At 40.4% G+C, this 24509-nt stretch overlaps 1 protein-coding gene across 1 annotated transcript in view; it reads right to left on the bottom strand.

The window, feature by feature from the left end:
- Positions 1 to 24509, bottom strand: part of lztr1 (leucine-zipper-like transcription regulator 1) — a 65238-nt gene that overhangs the window by 19140 nt on the left and 21589 nt on the right. The window contains exons 9-16 of the mRNA XM_043716023.1: positions 19215 to 19416; positions 15603 to 15647; positions 11068 to 11178; positions 10045 to 10137; positions 9705 to 9800; positions 9029 to 9194; positions 4610 to 4779; positions 4006 to 4162 (exon numbers count right to left, since the gene is read on the bottom strand). Of these exons, the coding sequence (XP_043571958.1) occupies positions 4006 to 4162; positions 4610 to 4779; positions 9029 to 9194; positions 9705 to 9800; positions 10045 to 10137; positions 11068 to 11178; positions 15603 to 15647; positions 19215 to 19416 (1040 nt within the window). The remainder of the gene's footprint in view (positions 1 to 4005; positions 4163 to 4609; positions 4780 to 9028; positions 9195 to 9704; positions 9801 to 10044; positions 10138 to 11067; positions 11179 to 15602; positions 15648 to 19214; positions 19417 to 24509) is intronic.

Here is a 24509-nt window from a genome sequence, read left to right as displayed (position 1 = left end):
AGTCAAAGGCTTGCAGTCCAAAGGCAAGCATCCTCCCACTATTACCTCTGTTTCATACCATCAAGCCAATTGTGTATCCACGTTTCCAGCTCCCCAATGGATCCCATGTGATCTAACCTTCCAGAGCAGCCTACCATGTGGAAACCTATCGAAGGTTATACTGAAATCAATATAGACTGTGTCTACCGGTAGGCCCTTGTCAACCTTCCTGGACATTTTATTGAAGACCTTTAACAAATTTGTGAGGCACGGTCTCCCATCCACAAAGCCAAACTGACTATTCATAATCAAATGCTGTTTTGCCAAATGCAAAATATCTCTCAGAATCTTCTCAAGTAACGTACCTACCACAGATGCTAGGTTTACTGGTCTATAGTTCCCAGGTTTTTCTTTGCAGCCCTTCTTGAATAAAGGCACAACATTTGTTACCCTCCAGTCTTCCGGGACCTCACCTGTGGCTAGCGATGATGCAAAAATATCAGCCAGGGCCCTCGCAATTCCTTCTCTAACCTCTTACAGTGTTCTTGGATAGTTGGTCAGGACAAGGAGATTTATCCACCTTCATCCATTCTAATACGTCCAATTATTGCTATAGGAAGAATGTTATTAAATTGGAAAGAGTGCATAAGAAATTTACATGGATGTTACCAGGACTCAAGGTTGTGAGTTATAGGGAGAGGTTGGACAAACTAGGACTGCTTTCTTTAGAGCGTAGGAGACTGAGGGGGGATCTTATAGGAGTGTATAAGATCATGAGAGGCATGGATATGGTGAATGCACTTCGTCTTTTTCCCAGGGTTGGGGAATCAAGGATGAGAAGGCATCAGTTGGGTGTTACAGGGGAAAGAATAAAAGGGAACCTGATTGAATGGACTATCCTGGCAGATAACATCCATTGGCTCTCCTTGGTCTAACCTGCTCTTTCTCAAAGAATTGTAACAAATTTGTCAGGCATCACCTTCCCTTGATGAAACCATGCTGACTTTGCCCTATTATACCATGCACTTCCAAGTATTCAGAAATCTCATCCTTCACAATGGACTTCAAAATCTTATCAATGACTGAGATCAGGCTAATTGGCCTATAGTGTCACAACTTTTGCCTTACTCCCTTCTTAAGGGGGGGAAGGGGGGTTAACATTAGCAATTTTCCAGTCTTCCAGCACCCTTCCTGACTCAAGTGATTCTTGAAAGATCACCACTAATGCCTCCACTATCTCTTCAACTATCTCCTTCAGAACACCGGGTTGTAGCTCATCTTGGTCTTCTGCTGCAACACCTTCATTCCATAAAGGGCTACATCAACTAGCTGCTGCTCATAAATCTTTGTTGGGCTTAGTTGGTTTTGATTCACTTAAGTGCGTACTGTACACGTTCTCATTGTTTGGTCTTGGTAATCTACTTTAATGTAGTTCTTTCTGTTTCCACTTCTGCACCTGTTTTTCACAACCCTGCAGTGGCATGGTTATTTGATGAGTAAGCAAATGTTATGCTTTTTAGCTTGACACCAGCTTCATACTTAATTTTATTATGCCAGAAGGTCCATTCTGTTCATCTGCCTTGCTAGGTGTATCTTAAATCCCTACTTATCATCTTGGCAATGCAATCCATATCACTGACTTGATTCCATATGCCTGCTTATAAGGTGAGTAAAACATGCATTTGAGGTGAAAATAGAGGTCAACTCCAAATTCAAGTACTACATTCTCCCCGTGTCTGCGTGGGTTTCCTCCGGGTGCTCCGGTTTCCTCCCACAGTCCAAAGATGTGTAGGTCAGGTGAATTGGCCATGCTAAATTGCCCGTAGTGTTAGGTAAGGGGTAAATGTAGGGGTATGGGTGGTTTGCGCTTTGGCGGGGCGGTGTGGACTTGTTGGGCTGAAGGGCCTGTTTTCACGCTGTAAAGTAATCTAATCTAATCAAATCTACATTCTTTTTGAAGAAAAGCAGGACCAACATATATGCCAAGTCTAAGCCTAAACACCAAGTTTAGAACATAGAACAACACAGCGCAGAACAGGCTCTTTGACCCTTGATATTGCGTCGACCTGTGAACTAATCTAAGCACATCCCCCTACACTACCCCATCATCATCCATGTGCTTATCCAAGGATTGTTTAAAATCTCCCTAATGTGGCTGAGTTAACTACATTGGCAGGCAGTGCATTCCACGCCCTTACCACTCTCTGAATAAAGAATCAGCCTCTGACATCTGTCTTATATCGATCACCCCTTAATTTGTAGCTATGACCCCTCGTACAAGCTGACGTCATCATCCTAGGAAACAGACTTTCATTGTCTACTCTGTCTAATCTTCTGATCATCTTGTCTCTATCAAATTCCCTCTTAGCCTTCTTCTTTCCAATGAGAACAGACCCAAGACCCTCAGCCATTCCTCATATGACCTTCCCTCCAGACCAGGCAACATCCTGGTAAATCTCCTCTGCACCTTTTCCAATGCATCCACAACATTCCTGTAATGGGTGACCAGAACTGTACACAATATTCCAAGTCAGGCCGCACCAGCGTTTTGCATAGTTGCAGCATGATATTATGGCTCTGGAACTTAATTCCTCTACCAATAAAACCTAACACACCTTCTTAACAGTGCTATCAACCTGGGTGGCAACTTTCAGGGATCTACAGACATGGACTCCAAGATCCCTCTGCACATCCACACTACCAAGAATCTTTCCATTGACCTAGTATTTTGTCTTCCTGTTATTCTTCCCAAAGTGAATCACCTCACATTTATCTGCATTGAACTCTATTTACCACTTCTCAGCCTAATTCTGCAGTTTGTCCAAGTTCCCCTGCAACATTCTTCCATACTGTCCAATTTTAATGCCAAAATGTGAAGTCATCTGACACTCTACAGTCTAAGGCACTAATTACAGCACATAAGGAAGCCATTCAAATTTACAGATCTATGCTGGTGTTAATGCACCATATCAGCCTCCCCCTACTCTTGTTAACCTAGGCCATCAACACATATGTCTATTCTTCCTCATGTGCGCATTTGGCTACTCTTTGAATGCATTTAATATATTCACCTCAATTATTCCTTGTGGTAACAATTATCACAATTTAACCACTCTCTAGGTAAAGCTATTCTCTTAAATTTCTTAGTGATTACTGCTTATACTTATTCTTGTCTTTCCCAGTAACATTTAGGCACTCCCACACGTTGCTGACCCTATCAAACTCTTTCATTACCCAGAAGACCTCTATTAGTGAACCTCTCAATCTTTGATTTTCTCGTGAAAAGAATCTCAACCTATTCAAAACAAAACAGAAATTGCTGGAAAAGCTCAACAGGTCTGGCAGCATCTGTGGAGAAAAATCAAGAGTTAACTTTTTGGGTCCAGTGACCCTTCTTCAAAACTGATCCTAGCGAGTAAAAGATTTGCTATTATACAGAAGATGCGGTGGGGTTGGGGTGGCGAGTAAACGATAGGTGGAGATAGAGCCCAAAGAGAGAGAAAAACATAGTTGGACAGATAAAGGAGTGGTTAAAGGTCTGTCTGGGGCCAAACTTGTGTGTTAGCCTAATCCATCCAACCCAAGTAGTGTTTCTGACACTAATCAAACCTTCAGGAAGAAATACTGAGAACTACCTTCCCATTGCAAAATAAACAGCTCATTTATATCAGTAGATATCAGAAGGCAGTAATTTGGGAATGTTTTAGAGATCTTCACAAAAGTGGTTTGCCAAAACAAATCAAGAAACATAAAATCAGAAACAAAAATAGAAATAGCTGGAAAATTTCAGTCTGGCAACATCAGCAGAGAGAAATCAATTAACATTTCAGCTCCAGTGACCCTTCTTTAGAACTCTGAAGAATGGTTACTGGACCTGAAATGTTAACTCTGATTTCTCTCCATATTTGCTGCCAGACCCACTGAGATTTTCCAGCAATTTCTGTTTTTACTTAAAAAAAGTATATTTGCCTTAAATTTGTACAAGAATTTATTCTGTATGAGTAATATTCATTTCACACAAATTACCTATATCAACAGGCTGATCGGAATTTACCCGTGTCGGAGGTTGATGCTTTCTTCTTACAATCTCTACAATTAAACAGGGGGAAAGACACTCAAACTCTTTGGTCATTATCACTTGGTTGAAGTGCGATTCTTTGACCACAAAATTTAGACAGTATTCCTGAAACAGAGAAGAACTAAAATTATTTCAGTTGCTCTCAAAACTCTTTCATTTTGTGTGAATTTTGGTGAATGAGTGGGGACCATCATTTACTTCCACTTCTAAAGCTGCCCCATTATTATTACCAACTGTAAGAACAGAACTGCTCCAGAAGGTGCATGCTACACATTCAAGGAAAATGAAATCAGCATTTAGGAATGGGATACCTTTCTACTTATGGCAGCAAGTGCTATCATCAAGAAGTCTCTGATTCAGCTATTAAGTTAATCACCAGGAACAGCTTGTTCAAAAGAGATGGTACTAATTTCTCAATTGGATTAGCCAAGTAGCTCAAACAGAAAGCAAAGTGTGGTGGAAGAGATTAACTCTCTGTCATAGGATCAATAAGAACAGCATTCTTAGTTAAAGGTATTTGGTCATTTTGTCCTCTCGATATGGCGTACATACCTTTAATTGGTCCAGCTGTAATTTGTTGGCATTCTCACATACAGTGAGAACATTCTGAAGGTCTACGGAAGCCTCAATGTACTGTAGGCACAGTTGTTCTAGCCGAGCCAGATGAAAGCTCAAGGCAAGCTTATAAACATCCATTATCAGCAAGACATCCTGTACATGACCTACATGACAAAGAAGACTAAGCATTTCAAACATGAAAATACTATTCAGGAATTAGACATGATGCTTAGCCCACACCATTTCTAATATGGAAGTGCTTAATGTTAACAGGAAAGAAGAAAGCAGAGACAAATTCCAAGCGCTGCCACCATTGCTCATTTTGAGGAGTGGGACATTTACCCAATATTCCTTTCAAAATAATTAAGAACAGTTTTGGCATCAGTTAAAGGAGTTGGAAACTATAACACTATGTTATAAGGTAGTCAACCCATGATGTGCATATGGAATGACCCACTGAAATGAGATTACTTAAAGCAGCGATACTTATCTAAAGTACACAGAACAGCAGCTTCTTTCCCTTTCATTTTCATCCCCTATTCTCAGCAGGCTTTGCTGTAGAAGTGTAGGAGAAAGCAACAGGATAAAAGAAATCTATAATTTGGGGAAGAGATTGGGATTTTTTGAAGGCATGCATCCAGGAGATTAAGTTGCCCTCCAACCCCATGGCATCAATGTGAACTTCACCAGTTTGCTCATTTCCCCTCCCCCCACCTTACCCCAGTTCCAACCTTCCAGCTCAGCACCATCCTCATGACCTGTCCCACCTGTCCATCTTCCTTCCTACCTATCGGCTCCACCCTCCTCTCCAACCTATCACCTTTCCTCCCAACTCCATCACTCTCAGCTACCTTCTCCCCAGCCCCACCCATCCTCCCATTTATCTCTTCACCCCTGAGGCTCCCAGCCTCATTCCTGATGAAGGGCTTTTGCCCAAAACATTGATTTTCCTGCTCGTCGGATGCTGCCTGACCTGCTGTGATTTTCCAGCACGATTCTAACCATTCTCTCTCCAACCTAGTTTAGTGCATCAATTGCTCCCAATGTGGTCATCTGCATTAGGGAAATCGAACATAAACTTAGGGAGCGGTTCGCCGAGCATCACAGCCAGGCTTACAGGGACGTCCTGGTCACCACAAATTTCAATTCCCCCAACCGCTCCCTTTCCGACATGACCACTGCCAAAAGAAAAACTACAGCTCCTATTGGAGACACAACACCTCATCTTCCACCTGGGAAGCCTACAGCCCGGACGGCTCAACATTGAATTCTCCAATTTCAAATAACCTTCTTCCACATCCCCTGACTCCCTTCCTAGCCCCGCACCCTCCCTTCCACTGCTCTCTGCCACTAACCGGATTCACTCTTCCGATTGACCAACCAGGTTGTACCCTCTACCTGTCTTCACCCATCCCCACTTCACCACTTTGCCCCTGCCTCCTCCTTTATTTGCAGTTCCCCCCACCTACCCCCAGTCCTGAAGAAGGATTATACTCGAAACGTCGACTTTTGCACCCCTTGATGCTCCTGGCTTCCTGTGTTCTTCCAGTCTTTTGCCAGTCATTGAAAGTAAGCATGCAAGTGCAGCCAGTGGTGAAGAAGTCAAATGATTATGTTGGCCTTCATAGTGACAGGATTCAAGTACAGGAACTGCATAGGGCTTTGGTGAGACCACACATGGAGTTGTGTGTGCAGTTTTTGTCTGCGTATCTGAGGAAAGCTATGGAGTGAGTGCAACAAAAGTTTACCAGACTCATTCCTGGAATGGCAGGACTCACATATGATAACTCCTATGATCACTAGAATTTAGAATAATGAGGCGGCGTTTCATAGAAATTTTCATTTCATTCTAACAGGACTAAACATGGTAAATGCAGGACAGATGTCCCCGATGACTGGGGAACTAAGGGTCACACAGCTTAAGGATATGGAGTAGGCCATTAAGAACTGAGATGAGGAATTTTGTGGAAGTCTCTGCCTCAGAAAGAGACAGAGGACAAAATATTAAGTGTTTTTAAGAGACTTAGATATAATTTTAAGGGCTGAAAGGATCAAAGCGTATAGGGAACAAATGGGAACAGGATATGGGGTTCAATAATTAGCCACGATTATACTGAATTGTGTAGCAGGCTTGAGGTTTGAATGGCCTACTCCTTTCTATGAGGCATAAAAAGATGAAGAGTCAATGTTGTGGACTCCCAGAGCCACTTCCTCCTGAACATATATGGCACCACAGTGCCGTTACCTCTGGTGGATCTATCCTGCGGTTCCACAGGACATAGCTAGAGCTGAAACTGGAGGAATCTTGTACATTGCTTACAAATATTGTTACAATTGAGGCAGGAGGGGTCACACTGTCACACTAGTTTCACTACTCCACACATTACAACAAAAACTTTTTTCCAGTTACCCAGAAGGCCAATTCATAATCTTACCTTCATCAGGTTTAAAACACCAAAGTCTATCAACCAGGTTCCTTAATAACGATTTATCAAAATTATTATTCAAACACTATTATTAATCAATAAAGATACAATAATTGGTTAAAATATAAGCCAGTAATGTAGAAACATAAATGCTTATTCCTCTAAATATCTGCAAAGCACAGACACGCTTTTCAAAAAAGGACAGAAGCAGATATTTTTTGCTGGAGAAAACAAAATACCGCTGATGCTGAAATCAGAAATAAAAAACAGAAAATGCTGGAGAAACTCAGAGTTAATGTTTTGTGTCTAAAGGTATTTCTTCAGATGTTTTTCTGAGATTGACTTTCTGACAAAAAAAATACTTTTGCCAATAGGTAATTTTTAAAAGGCAAAAGGATGAAGTGGATGATGTTTACAAAGTCTATGACTCGATGTCCATCACAGGTGGTCAGTCCACTTATCACAAAAAGTTGCCTCTAAAACCTTAGAGGCAGCTTGCTCAGGAAATACAATGTTCAGATGTTCTTTGAATCACTCTTTCAAAAGAGCAAGTAAGTTTCACCCTGAACTCCAAAGACCATTTCCTTTTCAGAAAATAGCTGGATAGGTTGTTCTCAGCAAACTTTCATCCAACTGAACCGGATCAAGTCAGAATCTCTCCAGCAATCATAGGAAGCCTTTTATTTAAAAAAACTCCAATACGGGATGCAGGAGGTAAAAGTACTATCTCATATTCCCAATTCCTCCGCCTCCGCCACATCTGCTCCCAGGAGGACCGGTTCCACCACAGAACACACCAGATGGCCTCCTTCTTTAAAGACTGAAATTTCCCCTCCTACGGAGTTGAAGATGCTCTCCAATGTATCTCATCCATGTCCCACACCTCTGCCCTCGAACCCTACTCCTCTGACGCAACAAGGACAGAAACCCCCTGGTCCTCACCTTCCACCCCACCAACCTCCGCATAAATCGCATCATCCGCCAACATTTCCGCCACCTATAAAAGGACCCCACCACCAGGGATATATTTCCCTCCCCACCCATCCGCTTCCCGCAAAGACAGTTCCCTCCGTAACTACCTGGTCAGGTCCACACTCCCTAACAAGCCACCCTCCCCTCCTGGCACTTTCCCCTGCCATTGCAGAAATTGCAAAACCTGTGCCCACACCTCCCACCTTACCTCCGTAAAAGGCCCTAAAGGAGCCTTCCACATCCATAAAAGTTTCACCTGCACTTCCACACGTCATTTATAGTATCCGTTGCTCCCGATGCGGTCTCCTCTACATTGGGGAGACTGGACACCTTCTCACAGAGCACTTTGGAGAACATCTCCAGCACACCTGCACCAACCAACCCCATCGCTCCTGGCTGAACATTTCAACTCCCCATCCCACTCTGCTGAGGACATGCAGGTCCTAGGCCTCCTCCATTGCCACTCCCTCACCACCCGACACCTGGAGAGAGAACAGCATATCTTCTGCCTCAGGACCCTTCAACCCCAGGGCATCAATGTGGACTTCATCAGTTTCCTAATTTCCCCCCTCCCCCCCACCTTACCCCAGTTCAGCACTGTCCTCATAAACTGTCCCACCTGTCAATCTTCCTTCCCACCCTCCTCTCTGACCTATCACCTTTACCCCCACCTCAACCCAGTCATTTATGTGCTCCACTGCAGGCAAGTTTAGAATTATGTTCTGTTTAAATAAAATTGGTAAGATATTAGAGAAACTACAAAAACATATTCAACGAGCCTTTCTTGGAATTTATTATATGTCAGATTTATTTTACAGATATGTGCCAGCACAGCTCAGTTTCTCAGATTTATTTAGTCACTCAAGGAATTTAATTATTGTAAAAATGGTGGAAGATTTAAGTATGCCAAGCTTTTCCACAATGAATTGAATCAAATCAACCAAAGGATTAACCTGTGCAAACAATGCTTGAAACGCTCACTAAGCTAGGCAGCATTATAAAAATTAAATAATACCTTTCCGTGGGTACTTGATTTTGTCTGTGTACAGAAACTGCATCAGGATCTCAAATGGTTGTGCCTCAGCCTCACGGATCACCACCTCCAGCTGAAGTGGGGAACTTGCTGGTTTCGGGTTAGTGCTTACTATTTCTTCTCCAACTGCAGTTTCCTGCTTAGCTTTCTGATGGACAAATATATATAACGTGGGAAAACATTAAATCAGTCAAATTCACTGTAACAGAAGAAACTGGTTACAATCAGAAAATGTTCACAAAATTTTCCCAGTAACAGCAAGATGACAAAAAAATGTACCATGTCTTTTTGTATTTACAGGGTAGAATTGTTGCAAGACAACTCCTCAAAAGGCTCTGAATGTAGTCAAACTCTAGCAATATCTAAACGGTGTAGAAAAAAAACTGAAAAAGATAGGAGAAGCAGAATGTGCTTGGGAAGGACGGAGAGACAGAGATTGATTGACTCAAGTAATGTGACATAGTGATTTAGCAGCCAGTTTTGCACACTATCCAATTCTCTCTCTCCTCCTCCTCTTAATTTCAGGATTAGTCACAGTTTAACATATGTTCCAGACAGCTGGACTCCTCACTTTCAATTGGTCAAGTCTTCAGAACATTTAGAACAATAATGGTTTTGAAAGAGTACTATAATATTTTAATTAATTCAGACTACATACCTGCTTTAGCCAATCTCTGGCCTGGGTAATCTTCTTTCTTAACCATTTGCTTCGAGCTGTGACCATTGCTATATGTCCTTTAACTCTCTCTTCTTTCTGGTATCAGATCAGAAAAAAAAATTGGATAATCACCAACCAGGGTCATGGGACCTCAATTGTTGATAAAAACCATTGAAGAATCATCTGATGCACTGGATCACACCAGGATCCATTGACAGTTAAAAAGTCAATGCTCACACTTTGAATCACTTAAACTTGCTTTTAAAGCAGTCTTTCCCTCATGAACCAAATGCCAACATTGCTGAAAACGTTGGTATCAAACAAAATTCACAGTGGTTACCTCTCCCAGGATGAATTCCACATCACAGAACTGCCTGTTCTCCCACAGTCTCCCATAGTCTTCATGTAAAGTGCATTTTGGATAACAGGAAAACTGGAATTGATAGGTAGAGATTTGAATATGTCAGATGTATAGATGCTCCATACTGAGAAGGCAAAGAATTATATAAAATATGCAAAACAAAAACAGGCCACATTAGACTCGAGGCATTAACTCCGTTTCTCTCTCTGCAGATGCTGCCAGACCTGGTGAGCTTCTGCAGCACTTTCTGTTTTTACTTCAAATCTCCAGTATCCACAGTACTTTGCTTTTATTTTAATGTGCCCTGGTCTTTTGAAAATTTCTTTTGAAACTCATGCCTATTATTTGTATTACTTCCCATGGTATCAAGTTTTACTTTCTAACCATTCTCTGAACAAGTAAATTTCTTATTTCCCTGCTGGAATGTACCTATATTCTGTTTATGATCTCCACATCTGCCCTCTCCAAACCATTTATAACCTTTAAGAATCTGACTAGAAAAGGAAAAGAAAAACCCTATTCAATCTTTTCTGATAGCTGTAAATTCTCAGTTCTGATATTGCTCATGGAGACCAGAACAATGTCCACATAAGGTCTGAGATAGGTGCTATTTAAGTGTAAAATAATATCACTATTTTTGAGTTTCATTCTTAGGAATAAGTTCCAATGCTTTATCTGTTTTTAAAGTCACTGATCTGTGATACAGCTTTTTAATTATTTGATCAACTGAATTCTTAGATTCCTTTGATCATTGGATGCATCTTGTTGCTTATTTTCTAAGGTATGGGTTTATCCTATTAACCATCAATTTCATCAGCAACTACAGACTGAATATATCTAAATATCACCATTGTCGCTTTTATAATTTAGGATAAAATTTAACACTTATTTCTAAAAACATAATTCTTCAACTTTTACTGCCAACCACTAGTTTCATAAAAATAGGACCCCAATGCACATAAGCGCATGGGTACGTAGATAAGTGGCTAATCCACTGCTTACCTGAAACCGATACATCTCTCCACTTCTCACATTGTTGTCCACTGTCCCACCAAAGATATACATAGCATCTGAAATAACTGCTGCAGCATGGAAAAGTCTTCCACTGGGCATCTGAGAATTCAAAGCATGAAAGTATTTCAGGACTGAAGTAACTTTACTTCTCTACTTTACTTTTCTCCCACTTTTGCAGAGAAATATTTACCAGGAAGATAGAAGAGATAACAAATGGAAATCATTGCTGCAAATAGAATCAAAAACTTTAATCTTATGCATCCGTTATGAATATGAAGCGCTACCAAATCAGGTAAATAAGAAGTTCAGTTAGTTCATGCTTTCCTTACTCAATTACATTAAGCATTCCCAAATGTATTGGATATAACACAGATTGAAACCATTTTAATATCTCTTTATACTACTCCTTACATCAACTCTAATCTCTATTGCATAAATAGTTTTACATTTTTCCCCATTGTGAACATACACATGGAAAATTATTGTTTTCCCCCTCTGAATTCACTACTGCTTTTTACATTTGATGCAATATGTTACCTCCAGCACTTGATCCTATTAGAGTGTCACCAAATGGGTAAGTGGCGAGGATTAAGCGAGCACATGGACACAAATTACTGTCACTCATCCAGACTACATTTTCCCCTATAAGCAAGCTCCAGTTAACAGATACTCTACTTGTTCTCCCTGGTGAACATAAAAGATGCCACTGTATGATTTTGAAGTAACTCATTTGGTTGCGAATAGCATGGGAACAGGAATAGAGGATTTAGCCCCCAGTTATGCCACTCATTTAGATCATGGCTGATTTGTTGAGTTAACATCATAAAATTGACTATGCACACACTCAACAGCATTTAGTGAACAAGAATCTATCAACTTTAGATTTCAAACTAACTGAGTAAGCATCAATTGCTCTGTGCAGAAAATCTTTTTTTACCCTTTGTGTGGAAAAATACTTTTACACTCGTGGGGGACAAGCTGTAATCTTTAAACTATGAATGGCCCTAGTCATAAAGTTCCTGTGCAATGGAAATACTTTTCTCAACCAAACCCAGTGTCTTGGAACCTTTGATCAAATCATCCAATAATCTTCTAAACTCCAGGAAACAAACTGCTCACGTATGTAACTGCTCCTTGTAAATGCTAACTGGAAAACTTCTTTACCAATCCCCAGCTGATTAGAAAAAAGCAAATAATATTAAGTAGAACATCAAATGGGAAGTAAAAGATCTATGCCTAGTTGCAAGAGATAGAGCAACATGTTATTAGGGCATAAGCATTAGATCACAATTGTCTTTGGGACTTTTTCCACTGGAGCATTGGAGTTTGAGAGATGACTGTACAGAAGTTCATAAAATAATGAGGCTACATGATAGTGTTAGTGGTAGTTGTCTTTTCCCTAGGTAGGGGGATTTCAAGACCAGGCGGTACATTTTTAAAGGTGAGAGGAGAAAGATTTTAAAAAGACATGAGGGGCAAGTTTTTTTTTCCACAGAGAGTGGTTCACATGTGAAATGAACTTTCTGAGGAAGAGATGGACGTAGATACAAAAATAATGTTTAAAAGACATTTGGATAAGTACATGAATAGGAAAGAATTGGAGAGATATGGGCCAGGAACTGGCAGGTGAGACTAGTTTAGCTTGGGATTATGTTTAGCATGGACTAGTTGGACCAAATCTAACTGTTTGAAAAAGATTTAGCATTTAGCCAAAAACACTAAGAGAAAATGTGGATGATAGCATCACCCAGATTGTCGTCGCTCTGCTTCTGGCAGGTAGCTGAGAAAGCAGAATTGCTACAAGTCTGCCCTCTCAACTAGGAAATTATTTTTAACCCCGGGATAACATTGTATGCAAACTTGTCATGCTTGTTTCTACAGTACCAGGACACTTATACTTGTTCAGTAAAACATCCAGGACACCATCCAACAATGCTTCCAACGTGCTGGAGTCAAAGCCTTCAACCACTTTGAATGAATACTGTGTAATGGTGAAATGTGGATTCTCCCAGTGTTAATGCAAGTGCAGTAACTCTTCACTGCCACTGGATAGTGCCAGAATGCTGCAAACGAATTCTCTCTGCAGATTCTCGATCATGTAGCCAGTAAGGTATCTGAACCGTAGCATAATATTGTAACTGATATGGTCAAAAATCAACCCCACATTTCTTTGAGAAAGTTATTGCAGCTGCAGGAAGAGTTCAACTGGCTTTTAATTCTTTGTCTAAATATAATGGCTAATTAATCAAAACTGACAATCTGGAAACACTCCTCAATTTGGAATTCTTTACCCCTTTAAGTGCTCATAAAAGAGCATTAAGAAACATGCAGAATCTGGGTTTACATCCCCGGGTGTTATTATTTGCTCAGTCATTGTGGATGGAAAGGTATCAGAAGATGCAGTGCGATGGAATATTCTGCATTGCTTTGATGAGCGTTGCTCCAAAACCAATAAAAAACCCAATAATATCCATGACAAAGCAGCCTGCTTGATCAGAACCCATCCACTACCTTAAACATTCACTGTTTTCATCTAGCATCAGTGTGCACACCCTAGATGATGCACTGTAGCAAACACCAAGGCCCCTACAACAGTACTTTCCAAACCTGCAAACGCTATTGCATGTGAGCACAGTTGCAGCATACTGATAGAAACAGAAAAACCTAAACATTGTTCTACAATTACATACTCGGAACTGGATTGCCATGCATTCACTGTCATTGAGGTCAAAATCTTGACATCACCCAACCCCATAAACATTGTGGCGGTATCTACACAACATGGCGCTCACCACCACTTTAAGGTGAATAAGAGGTGAGCAACAAATGCCAATCTTGGCAGGGATGCCCATCTTCCATGAATAAATTAAAAATAATTTATTCAAATTCCACCACTAATAGTTAGACAATCATTCACCAGTTAAAGTCCAAATGGATTAAGGGTCACGTGGAGTTTTCTGCATTTATAGAAAAATTCCAACTGTAAGTTAACCTCCTAACCTATTAAGAATACTTTCCAAACAGATGATTCAGAACTGATTGACATGCACTGTATAGTAGGCCTCTGGATTACATACTAGGTATACATGTATATGGAATGAAACAAACAAATGGCTCTACATATTAAAAATCCATTAACTAATTCTGCCATTCCATAATTAAAGTTACAAATTTACCAAAAATAAAATCGGCATTTCTAACAGCTTGGATAGTAGTTCAAGGTTTTGTAAAATGTGAAGCTTTAATACTTCAGAACAAATTAAATCCAAATGAATCATATTAGAGCAAAAATCTTATTCCCAGATTTGCAGAACTTTGTTCAGATTACAAATTGAGAGTTAAATGTTTATAAAGTCCATTGCTAACTGTTGTGTTTGGCAGTTACATTCAGAAATTAACCTTAAACTGTGTGAGAAGACAATGATAAGCTAAAATAACAATGTCTTGTAAACTTTATTCTTCTTGCTTTAAATTTAGCTCAGTAAAATAACCTGTAGACCTACAGCAGTGAAAATACCATTCAGCTGAAATGTGCATTATAATTTACTTGAATTCATGTCATTACTGATTTACATGAAGAAATACACAGTAATTTGCACAAGAACTGTTGCCTTTTTATTGTGTGCCATATATTAAATATACCAAATAGGTCATAATTTCCCCATTTCAGCATACATTGAAAATCTTTTGACAAGGCATGGCCCTGGTGAAATCCCTGGTGGTCTGAAATTCGAGTTTTTGAAGTAATTCAATGTTTCAGCTCAGCTTTTGCTTTGAAGCGAGCAGAATCCCAACTCAAATTCTAATACAGAGATAGCATTAATTTACCCGAAAACAAACACAAATGCAGTCAAAATAAGTATAAGCAAATGTACAGTTGCAATAAACATTTGAGCCTCATATGCACTAACAGAACATTACACCTTTTTGATCGAAAAACTCCGGAAAACAAATGCCTATTCACACCCAAATGCTCCCAAATTCAGTTTCCCTCCTCCATTCAATGCACCATCAAACTCGGAATTTTCACAAAAACACTGAAGTTATTTCCTGCATGAAAAGTGTCAGACATTTTTAATAGTCAGAGTTACAGTGCCTGCTTCACCACAATAAATGAACTGAAAGATCATTATCTTGAACCTAAAGACTCTCAAGAAACATTCTGTACTGTGACTACACATTATGCCTGAGACTTATGCCAAAACAAACAAATTTACAAGACTGCTGTCTCTTCATTTTCAAGAGAAGGTGTATGGCTAATGAGGGTGGCAACACATAACAATGGTTTTAAAGTTCTGTGCACAGATAATAGTTGTTCTTTCTCCTCCAGAGGAAATACCGGGTGAAGAAAAACAATACTTGCAACTAATGATAGAGTAAAGAAGCTTCCTTAACCCATGGGAAACATGGAATACATTGTGAAAAGTCAAACCTTTAATTTCCTTAAAAACTGTAAGTCAGCTCCACAAATTCAGCATTTTACAGAGGCATGAATTGCAACACTGCCAGAACAAGCAACTTACCATAAAATCAGGATCATAAGTTGCCTCTGTGTACAAGTTGCTTCCCTAAATGTTGAAGACAATAAAATAAAGATGACGTTACAAAATCATAATGGAACGCATATAAAGTGACATAATGCACAGGATCATGATAAATCGAATAGGTCGATTATCTCCTATTCAATGTGTGGACCATAAATACTTTTACAGGCTGTTTGGGCCAAAAGGACTTGTATATGGTGAAATATTCATTTTCAACTACAATGCTTATCTCTCTAACCTTACAGCATAAAATACACAAGTGCTCAGGCTTGACTTTATAGCAAAGAGTTTCTACTTTACTAGACTAAACATTCTGCTGATTGGAACACTAAGTGACATTGAGTTTTGCTATTTGGACAATTAGATCATCACGTCCTGTGCTGTGAAATGGGATGGGAAAGATGCTGGACATATTTCAGGACTTTGAGCTAGCTCATAAGTTGAGTTTTTAAAAAACCTGTTAATTGGAGATGCAATATCATCCACAAAGTGAAAGTCAGGTTGTGATGCACTTGAGGCCATAATCCATTTCCTTCTTTTCATGGGTGTCAACTTACAGGAGGACGCTGCTCCACAAATATCCTCAAAGATGGAAGAGCCCAACATCAGTGCAAAAGATAAGACCGAAACATTTACAGCAATCTTCAGCCAGAAGTGCAAAGTGATCCATCTTGGACTCCTCCAATAGTCCCCAACATTAGAGATACCAATCTTCAAGCAATTTGATTCACATCACATGCTATCAAAAAATGGTTGGAGGCACTAGATACTGCAAAGATTATGGGGCCTGACAACATTCCAGCAATCGCTCTAAAGACTTGTGCTCCAGAACCTACCATTCCCCTGGCTAAGCTCTTCCAGTACAGTAACAACACTGACTTCTACGTGACAATGCAAAAATTGCCCAGGTATGTCCTATATAGAAAAAGCAGGACAAATTCATCCAGGACAATTACCACCCCATCAGTCAACCCTCAAGTAAAGTGATGGAAGGTGGCATCAACAGTGCCATCAATGTGCGGCACAATGTCTCAATGGTTAGCACTGCTGCCTCACAGCACCAGGTAACCGGGTTCGATTCCAGTCTCAGGCTACCATCTGTGTGGAGTTTGCACATTCTCCCAATGTCTGTGTAGGTTCTTCTGGGCGCTCTGGGTTCCTCCCACAGTCCAAAGATGCACACGCAGCCTGGTTTGATCATGCTAAATTGCCCATTGTGTTCAGGGATGTGTAGGTTCGGTGCATTAGTTAGGGGTAAATGTAGAGGAATAGGGTAGGAGAATGGGTCTGGGTGGTTTATTCTTAGGAGAGTTGATGTAGACTTGTTGGGCCTAATGGACTGTCCCTACACTGTAGGGATTCTACAATTCTATGAAGCAACACCTGCTCAGCAATAACCTGCTCAATGATGCCCAGTTTGGGTTCCAACAGAGCCATTCAGCTTTTGACTTCATTACAGCCTGGATTCCAACATGGACAAAAGAGGTGAATTCCAGAGGTGAGGCAAGAGTGATAGGCCTTCACATCAAGACTGCATTTGACTGAGTGCGGCATTAAGAAGCCTGAGCAAAACAGGAAATCAATGGGAATCGGGCAAACTCTTTGCTGTTGGAATCACATCTGGCACATAGGCAGATGGTTGTGGTTGTTGGAGGTCAGTCATTTCAGCTCCAGGACACTTCTGCAGGAGTTCCTCAGGGCACTGTCCTAGGTCCAACCATCTTCAGCAGCCTCATCAATGGCCTTCCCTCCATCATAAGGTCAGAACTGGGGATGTTCACCAATGATTGCACCATGTTCAGCAACATTTGTGACTCCTCAGATACTGAAGCAGTACACATTTAAATGTAACAAAATCTGGACAATATCCAGACTTGGGCTGACAAGTGGCAAGTAACTCTCCCATCACACATATGCCAGGCAATGAAGAGCTCCAAAAAGAGATAATCTAACCACCATCCCCTGACATTCAATGTTGTTGCCATCACTGAATCCCCCACTATCAACATCTAGGCATTATCACTAGCCACAAACTCGACTGGACTAACCACATAAATACAGTTGCTACCAGAGCAGATCAGAAGCTAGGAATACTCGACAAGTAAGTCACCGCCTGACTCCCCAAAGCCTTAGAGAAGTGTGATGGAGTACTCTCCACTTGCGTGGATAGATGCAGCTCCAATTCTGAAACTTGACACCAGCCAGGACGAAGTAGTTCACTTGACTAGCATCACAACTACAAGCATCCATTCCCTCTACCGTCAACACTTAGTAGCAGCAGTGAGTACTATCTGCAAGGTGCACTACAAAAATTCACCAAAGATCCTTAGTCAGCACCGCCCGACACATGACCGGTTCCATCTAGAAGGGGAAGGGAGCAGATACATAGGAATACTACTACCTGCAAGTTCCCCTTGAAGGCACTCACCATCTTGACTTGGAAATATATGGCCATTCCTTCACTGTTGCTGGGTCAAAATCCTGGAATTTCCTCTGTGGACATTGAGAGTCTATAGCATGCTGACTGCAGCAATTTAAAATGGCAACCCACCATAACTTCTAAAGGGCAACTAGGGACAGGCAATAAATGCTGGCCAGCCAGCAATGCCCATATCCCACAAGCGAATGAAACAAAAAAAAGTACTTGCATATTTACTATATTTTCTCTTTTAACTTCAAAATATAAATACAGGCTCCTGTCTGCATAATGCTCACTCCCTTCCAATAACTCTCCCCAGGAACACTCAGGAATACCCCGCTGAACAGATAGCTGTTTGATCAAACAACATAGTCATGAATATGAGAAAAATTACAGTTCAAAGTAAATTTGATCTTTAAGTAACATGACAGGGTGGTTGCTACCTGCACTTTAGCTCTTGTTCAGATGTGAACAATTGTTTGGGTCACAATTAATATATTATCTTTTTACGAAGATAGCAGTGAGCAGACTTTTCACAGAATGAAGTAATTGAAGGGACTTATTAACAAATAAAAATAATCAACATTAAAATTATTTTGATACTTTTTGTGCAGATGTACATTCTACAATATACAAAATGAAATTTCCTCTGTTGTCTTAAACTACATGACAGCCAATGCATAGTGATACTATGAGGGGTATTTGGACAACCTTTTGGCACTTTATAAATATATCCATCAAAGATATCTCAATTTAGGTCTGCGCTTCTAATTTACAAAATGTTAATGTCCTTTAGCTAGATATACCTGTGCAATCAAACAGATTTTAACAGGCCATCAACCATTGCAAGACACACTGACTTTAATGCTTATCAACATTTTCAATAATACATAATGAAGCAATATGAATGAACTATATTAATTATCACTGAATCAAAATCGACCTTGCTGAAGGCAGGCCAAGAGTTACCACAAAGCTTTTATATTTGAAGGACTCATCAAAAAAAAAGTGACATCCCCAAAAGGAGAGTTTTGGGGGTATGGGAGCAGCAGAAGATTGTGCTGCAAACAGACAACTAGACAATTAACATTGCCTGAATCTTATTTCATTTGAAAATAACTGAAAATATAAATCTACATGCATGTTAAATAAGAATACACTTCTCTACTCACCTCACTGTCTGGGCTGGGCTGAATAACCTCCCATGTCTGTGAATCTACATCATAGCAATGTAACTCATTAGGCAATGTGTTATCTGCAGCGCCACCAAACACATAGAGATGTCGGTCAAATGCAACCATGGTGTGGCCATATCTTCTTTGAGGTGGGGCAGGGGAACCTCGGAGTAAGTGCTCTGTGGGAATTCTTGTCCAACTGCATGACAACACAAATCAAAGTTAAATAATGAATTGTATGAAATTATAAAAATTTTAATGTAAACAATCTAAAACTATACAAGTTGTATCAGCCATTATACAATTTCAAATTAGGCTCCTGTGGCACAGTGGTACTGTTTCTTCCTCCAGCCCAAATGTTCTGGGTTCAATTCCCACCGGGTTCAAGTTCCACCTGCCCCAAACATGTGCCATAATGTGTCTGAACATACTAATATAAAAATATCTACAAATTCAACACTCTCCAAGGTGAATTTTATTTGAGTACTTTCACAATACTCTTATACAATAATGACAAATAAGTTCAACATTCAAATGTAATATTTTGAACCCTTATAATAACATAAAACAGCAAAACAAAATTTCAATGGAAGGATCAGATTAAGTTAGAATTGTTGGTATGGAGAGTTGGACCAAAGGGTCTGTTTCTGTGCTGTACAACTCTATGATGAATCTATACGTTTATAAAATTTACTTTGCATCATACATCCCGCCTTATGCAACAATCATCATAGAAACCAACTGTGGATGTTGTAAATCAGAAACAAAAACAGAAATTTCTCAAAAAGCTCAGCAAGTCTAGCAGCATCTGTGAAGAGAAATCAGAGTTACTGTTTCAGGTTGAGTGACCTTTCCTCAGAACTGAGCACAAAACATGGAAGCGGATAACAAAATTAAGGAAGAGTTGTTAAAGTGAACGCTGGTCCATTAGAAATGGCAGAGGGACTAAATCAATTCTGACTTCTGATTTCACATTGAAACTATCCCAATATTAACTAGGAATGGAAGTAGTAATAGGATATGTGGAAAGTCAAAACACATCTATCAGCGCAGCATGGTTTTTTGAAGGGTAAATTATGTTTGACTAATTTGCTCAAGTTCTTTGAAGGTGTAACAAGCAAAGTGGATACTAGGCATCCTTTAGATGTAGTAACTACGAGAATGCATTTGACAAAAGGTCAATACACAAGATATAGACTGGGTTTATTAGCTTGGATAGATGGCTAACCAACAGAAAGCACAGAGTCAGAATAAATGTGCCTTTTTCCAGTGAACAAGATGTAACTAGTGGGGTGCCACAGGGTTTCTGTCTTGGGGCCCAATTATTTACAATCTAAATTAATGACTTAGATGCTGGGAAGTGTGTACATTTACCAAATTTGCTGGTGATACTATAACAGGTAGGAAATAAAGCTGCAACGAAGTAATTTACAAATAGATATGGATGGGTCAGGTGAATGAACAAAATTTGGCAGATGGAGTTTAACATGGATGAATGAGGTTATCCATTTTGGCCAGAGAAATTAATACAGAGAGTATGGTGCTGGACAAGCACAGCAGGTCAGGCAGCATCCAAGGAGCTTGAGAATCAATGTTTCGGGCATAAGCCCTTCATCAGGATGAAGAGCTCTTGCCTGAAACGTAGATTCTCCTGCTCCTCGGATGTTGCCTGACCTGCCGCGCTTACTCAGCACCACACTCTCGATTCTGGTCTCCAGCATCTGCAGTCCTCACTTTCTACGAGAAAAATTAATATGACAACTTATCAAAATGGAGAGATATTTAAAAAGGCCTCAACGCAGAGGGAGATCGGGGTCCTTGTGCATGAATCATAGAAAACTAGTATGCAAAAACATCAGGTAATAAGGTTGGCAAATGGAATTTTGGCATTTATTACTAAAGGAGTGGAGCACAAAAGGGAGGAAGTGCTGTTGCAAATGTGCAAGGCATTAGTGAGGCAGTATCTGGAGTCCTGCATACAGTTCTGGTTCCCTTACATACATACAGAATGCTAAGGGGGATTAACAAAGTAGATATAGAACAGATGTTTCCCCTTGTTGGCCAATTTAGAATAGGAGGTTATGGGCTAAGGGTGGCAGATTTAAAACTGAGATGAGAAGGAATTACTTTTCTCAAAGTGTTATTAATCTGTAGCATTCATAACTTCAGAGTGCAGAGGATGCCAGGATACTGAATAAATTCGAAGAGGTGATAGACAGGTTTTTAATTAGTAATGGGATAAAGTGTTATGGGAAGTGGGCAGGGAGGCAGGCAGGAAAACAGATTGGAGGCCAAGATGAGATCAGGCATCATCGTGTTACATGGCGTAGCAGGATCGAGGGACTAAATTGTCTACTCCTGCTCCTAGTTCTTATGTTCTTAAAAGTATCTAATCATCTGAATGAAAATGCAATCGCAAGGATGATGAAAGACTCTACTTCAAAAAAGATTGAATTACAACAATCAAGAATTGAACTTTATTAATGGTTGATAATGGTCCTTCCATGCTGGGTTCCAGCTGCAATGACCATAATCAGGGCTTTGTGAGACTTGTGACTTGCCTGCCCTCTATGAGGTATCCACATCCTTCTCCTCAAGGTTATTGGCTACACTCTGATTGCATTGTTTTTCTATCAGGTTGTTTCTTCAGCTTTTAATGAATTAACTTAATTATACTCAGATTCATTCTTAAATGCCACTTTTGGTGCTCATCTTTGATGAAAACTAGAGTTTAATAAAGTCATCACAAAGAGATTATTACTTTGATGTGCACAATGTTATCTCAGTTATATCCATCATATATATTCCATCAAATGATGAAAGTTTTATGTCCCCTACTATAACATCCACATCAGATCCATTTTAAAAATTAACCACTAAAAATTGTCCAACACTGAAAAATCACTCTCCCTTTACTTGAATTTCTGTCAAGTATTTGTGCATTTAAAAATATTCTACTTTGATGAAAGGCTCACTTGCTTAACAAGATAAAACTTATTGGGCGATTGCCTGTGGCTCTTTTGGCAAGATAACGACAAGCTGAAACGTCATCTTCACCCAAATTTACTGCCAGATGTCATCTTGGTAAAGGAGCTAAGTCCTGTACTGGGGCGGCACGATGGCACAGTGGTTAGCAATGCTGCCTCTCAGCGCCAGAGACCCAGGTTCAATTCCCACCTCGAGCAACTGTCTGTGTTGAGTTTGCACATTCTCCCAGTGTCTGTGTGGGTTTCCTCCCACAGTCCAACGATGTGCAGGTCAGGAGAACTGGCCATGCTAAATTGCCCGTAGTGTTAGGTGAAGGGCTAAATATAGGGGAATGGGTCTGGGTTGGTTACTCTTCGGAGGGTCGGTGTGGACTTGTTGGGCCGAAGGGCCTGTTTCCACACTGTAAGTAACCTAATCTAGCTATTTAGATCAACACTGACAGGCTGGTTGCCACTTGAATTGTCAGCTAGTTTTCATTAACAAGATTGTATGGTATTTTGGTAGACAATCCGAAACCCAACACATTCCCCCTAATCATGAACAGCTAGCTGCAAACAAACAATTAATTACTAAGGAATTGGAATGTGATTTCAAAGCAAATCACATTTTATAGTTCACTTATTTCACGTTGCAAGATTTTTTGAGACATTTACACCAGTCACTCTATACAATCCACAAGCCGAGACTAATAAGCCAAAGACAGGAGTTTAAACTCCCTCATCCCTGATAATGGATTTAAATTAAATACATCTGGATTAAATAATTTAGTTTCAGTAAATGGTGACCAGATCTTCCTAAAAACACAGTTAACTGAAGACCTTTAGAGAAGGAAATCTGCAATTCTTACTTGGCCTGGCCTATGCGTGACTCCAAACCAAGCAATATAGGTGACCCTCAAACACCTCCTAGCAACCCAGTTAGTTGTCAGGACCTGACCACCATCTTCCCAAGGGTAATTAAAGGTGGGATTTTTAACAATGCTTTTGGCAGGACACAAAAATCCACGAATAAATAATGAAAAAGAATGTTGAGGTTATATATTTTGCTAAATACTTTGAACTAAAGAGTACAATTTCCATCTTTAAACTCAAATGTGAGAAACACAATTCTTGACATGGCATTGTTTTCGTGCCTGGACGTATGCAGACAGACTGTACACGAAGGACCATTTTATATGAGTGGAAAGTGCCTGCAGTTTGTAATTCATTATATGCAGTGCCCATTTATACCAACATATAGAAACACAGGTATTAGGATTGGGAGCGGGCATTTCAAGCCCACTCAGCCATTTAACATGATCATGGCTGATCTTATCCTGGTCTCAACTCCACTCTCTTCCCTTCTCCCCAAAGCACTTTATCTGGCTTTTCATCAGAAATATATCTATTTCTTTTTGAATCTGTTGATTGACTCACTCTGGGGCAGTGAGTTCCAGAGTTTGACAACCCCCTGAGAGGACTGGTTTCTCGTCATCTCAGTTTTAAACATCTGCAGAACCACAGGAAATATATTTGCCTTTTGAACCTGCTCCCGCATTCAACATGATCATGCCTGATCATTCAACTCAATACCCTATTCCCAGATTCTCCCCAAACACTTTCAGCCTTTTAGCCCGAAGAACTATACCTAACTCCTTGAAAACGCACAATGCTTTGGCTTCAACTGTTTTCTGCAACACATAATTCCACAGACTCACCTCTATTGGTGAAGCAATTTCTCCTCATCTCAGCTCTTAATGGTCTACCATATCCTTAGACTATGACCTTGGTTCTGAACTCACTAGTCATCAGGAAGATCCTACCTGCGTTTACCATATACTGAGGAACCTCAATTATCCAAAACTCTGATTATCCGAAGGAGATCTCGAGGTCCCGATAGAAACATTACATCAAAGACGTGTTTCCAACAGTCATCGCTTCTTTTGTTTACAGTGATTAAACAGGCATGGTCTCCAAATGACTGCCCGCCCTCCCTCTCTCTCCCCACACATTCCATGGAGCTCTACAGAGGGTGTACCTTAAATCCTCTCTTCCCCAGATAATCTCTCCAAAATTATCTTGTACAGGCTGGAACTTAACAAAAAAGTTGCAGTAAAACGTTGTGTGGGGCCGTGTATGCGTGTGGAGACTTACCCCACAAAGCAGTCTTGTTGTTGGTGTCTAATCCTGCTGCCCTGGAAAGGGGGCTGGGGCAGGCAGGGGGCAGTGTTGGATAGGGTTAGGGGCAGGCGAGGGTGGACAGGGTTGGGGACATGTGGGGGTTGGCGTTGCTTGGGGTTTTGGGGGCGGAGGCAGTGTTGGACGG

Source organism: Chiloscyllium plagiosum, chromosome 25 (assembly GCF_004010195.1).
Source record: "Chiloscyllium plagiosum isolate BGI_BamShark_2017 chromosome 25, ASM401019v2, whole genome shotgun sequence".
NCBI lineage: Eukaryota > Metazoa > Chordata > Chondrichthyes > Orectolobiformes > Hemiscylliidae > Chiloscyllium > Chiloscyllium plagiosum.
Note: the sequence above shows the minus strand (reverse complement) of the source record. Positions and strands in the feature narration are given on the sequence as shown.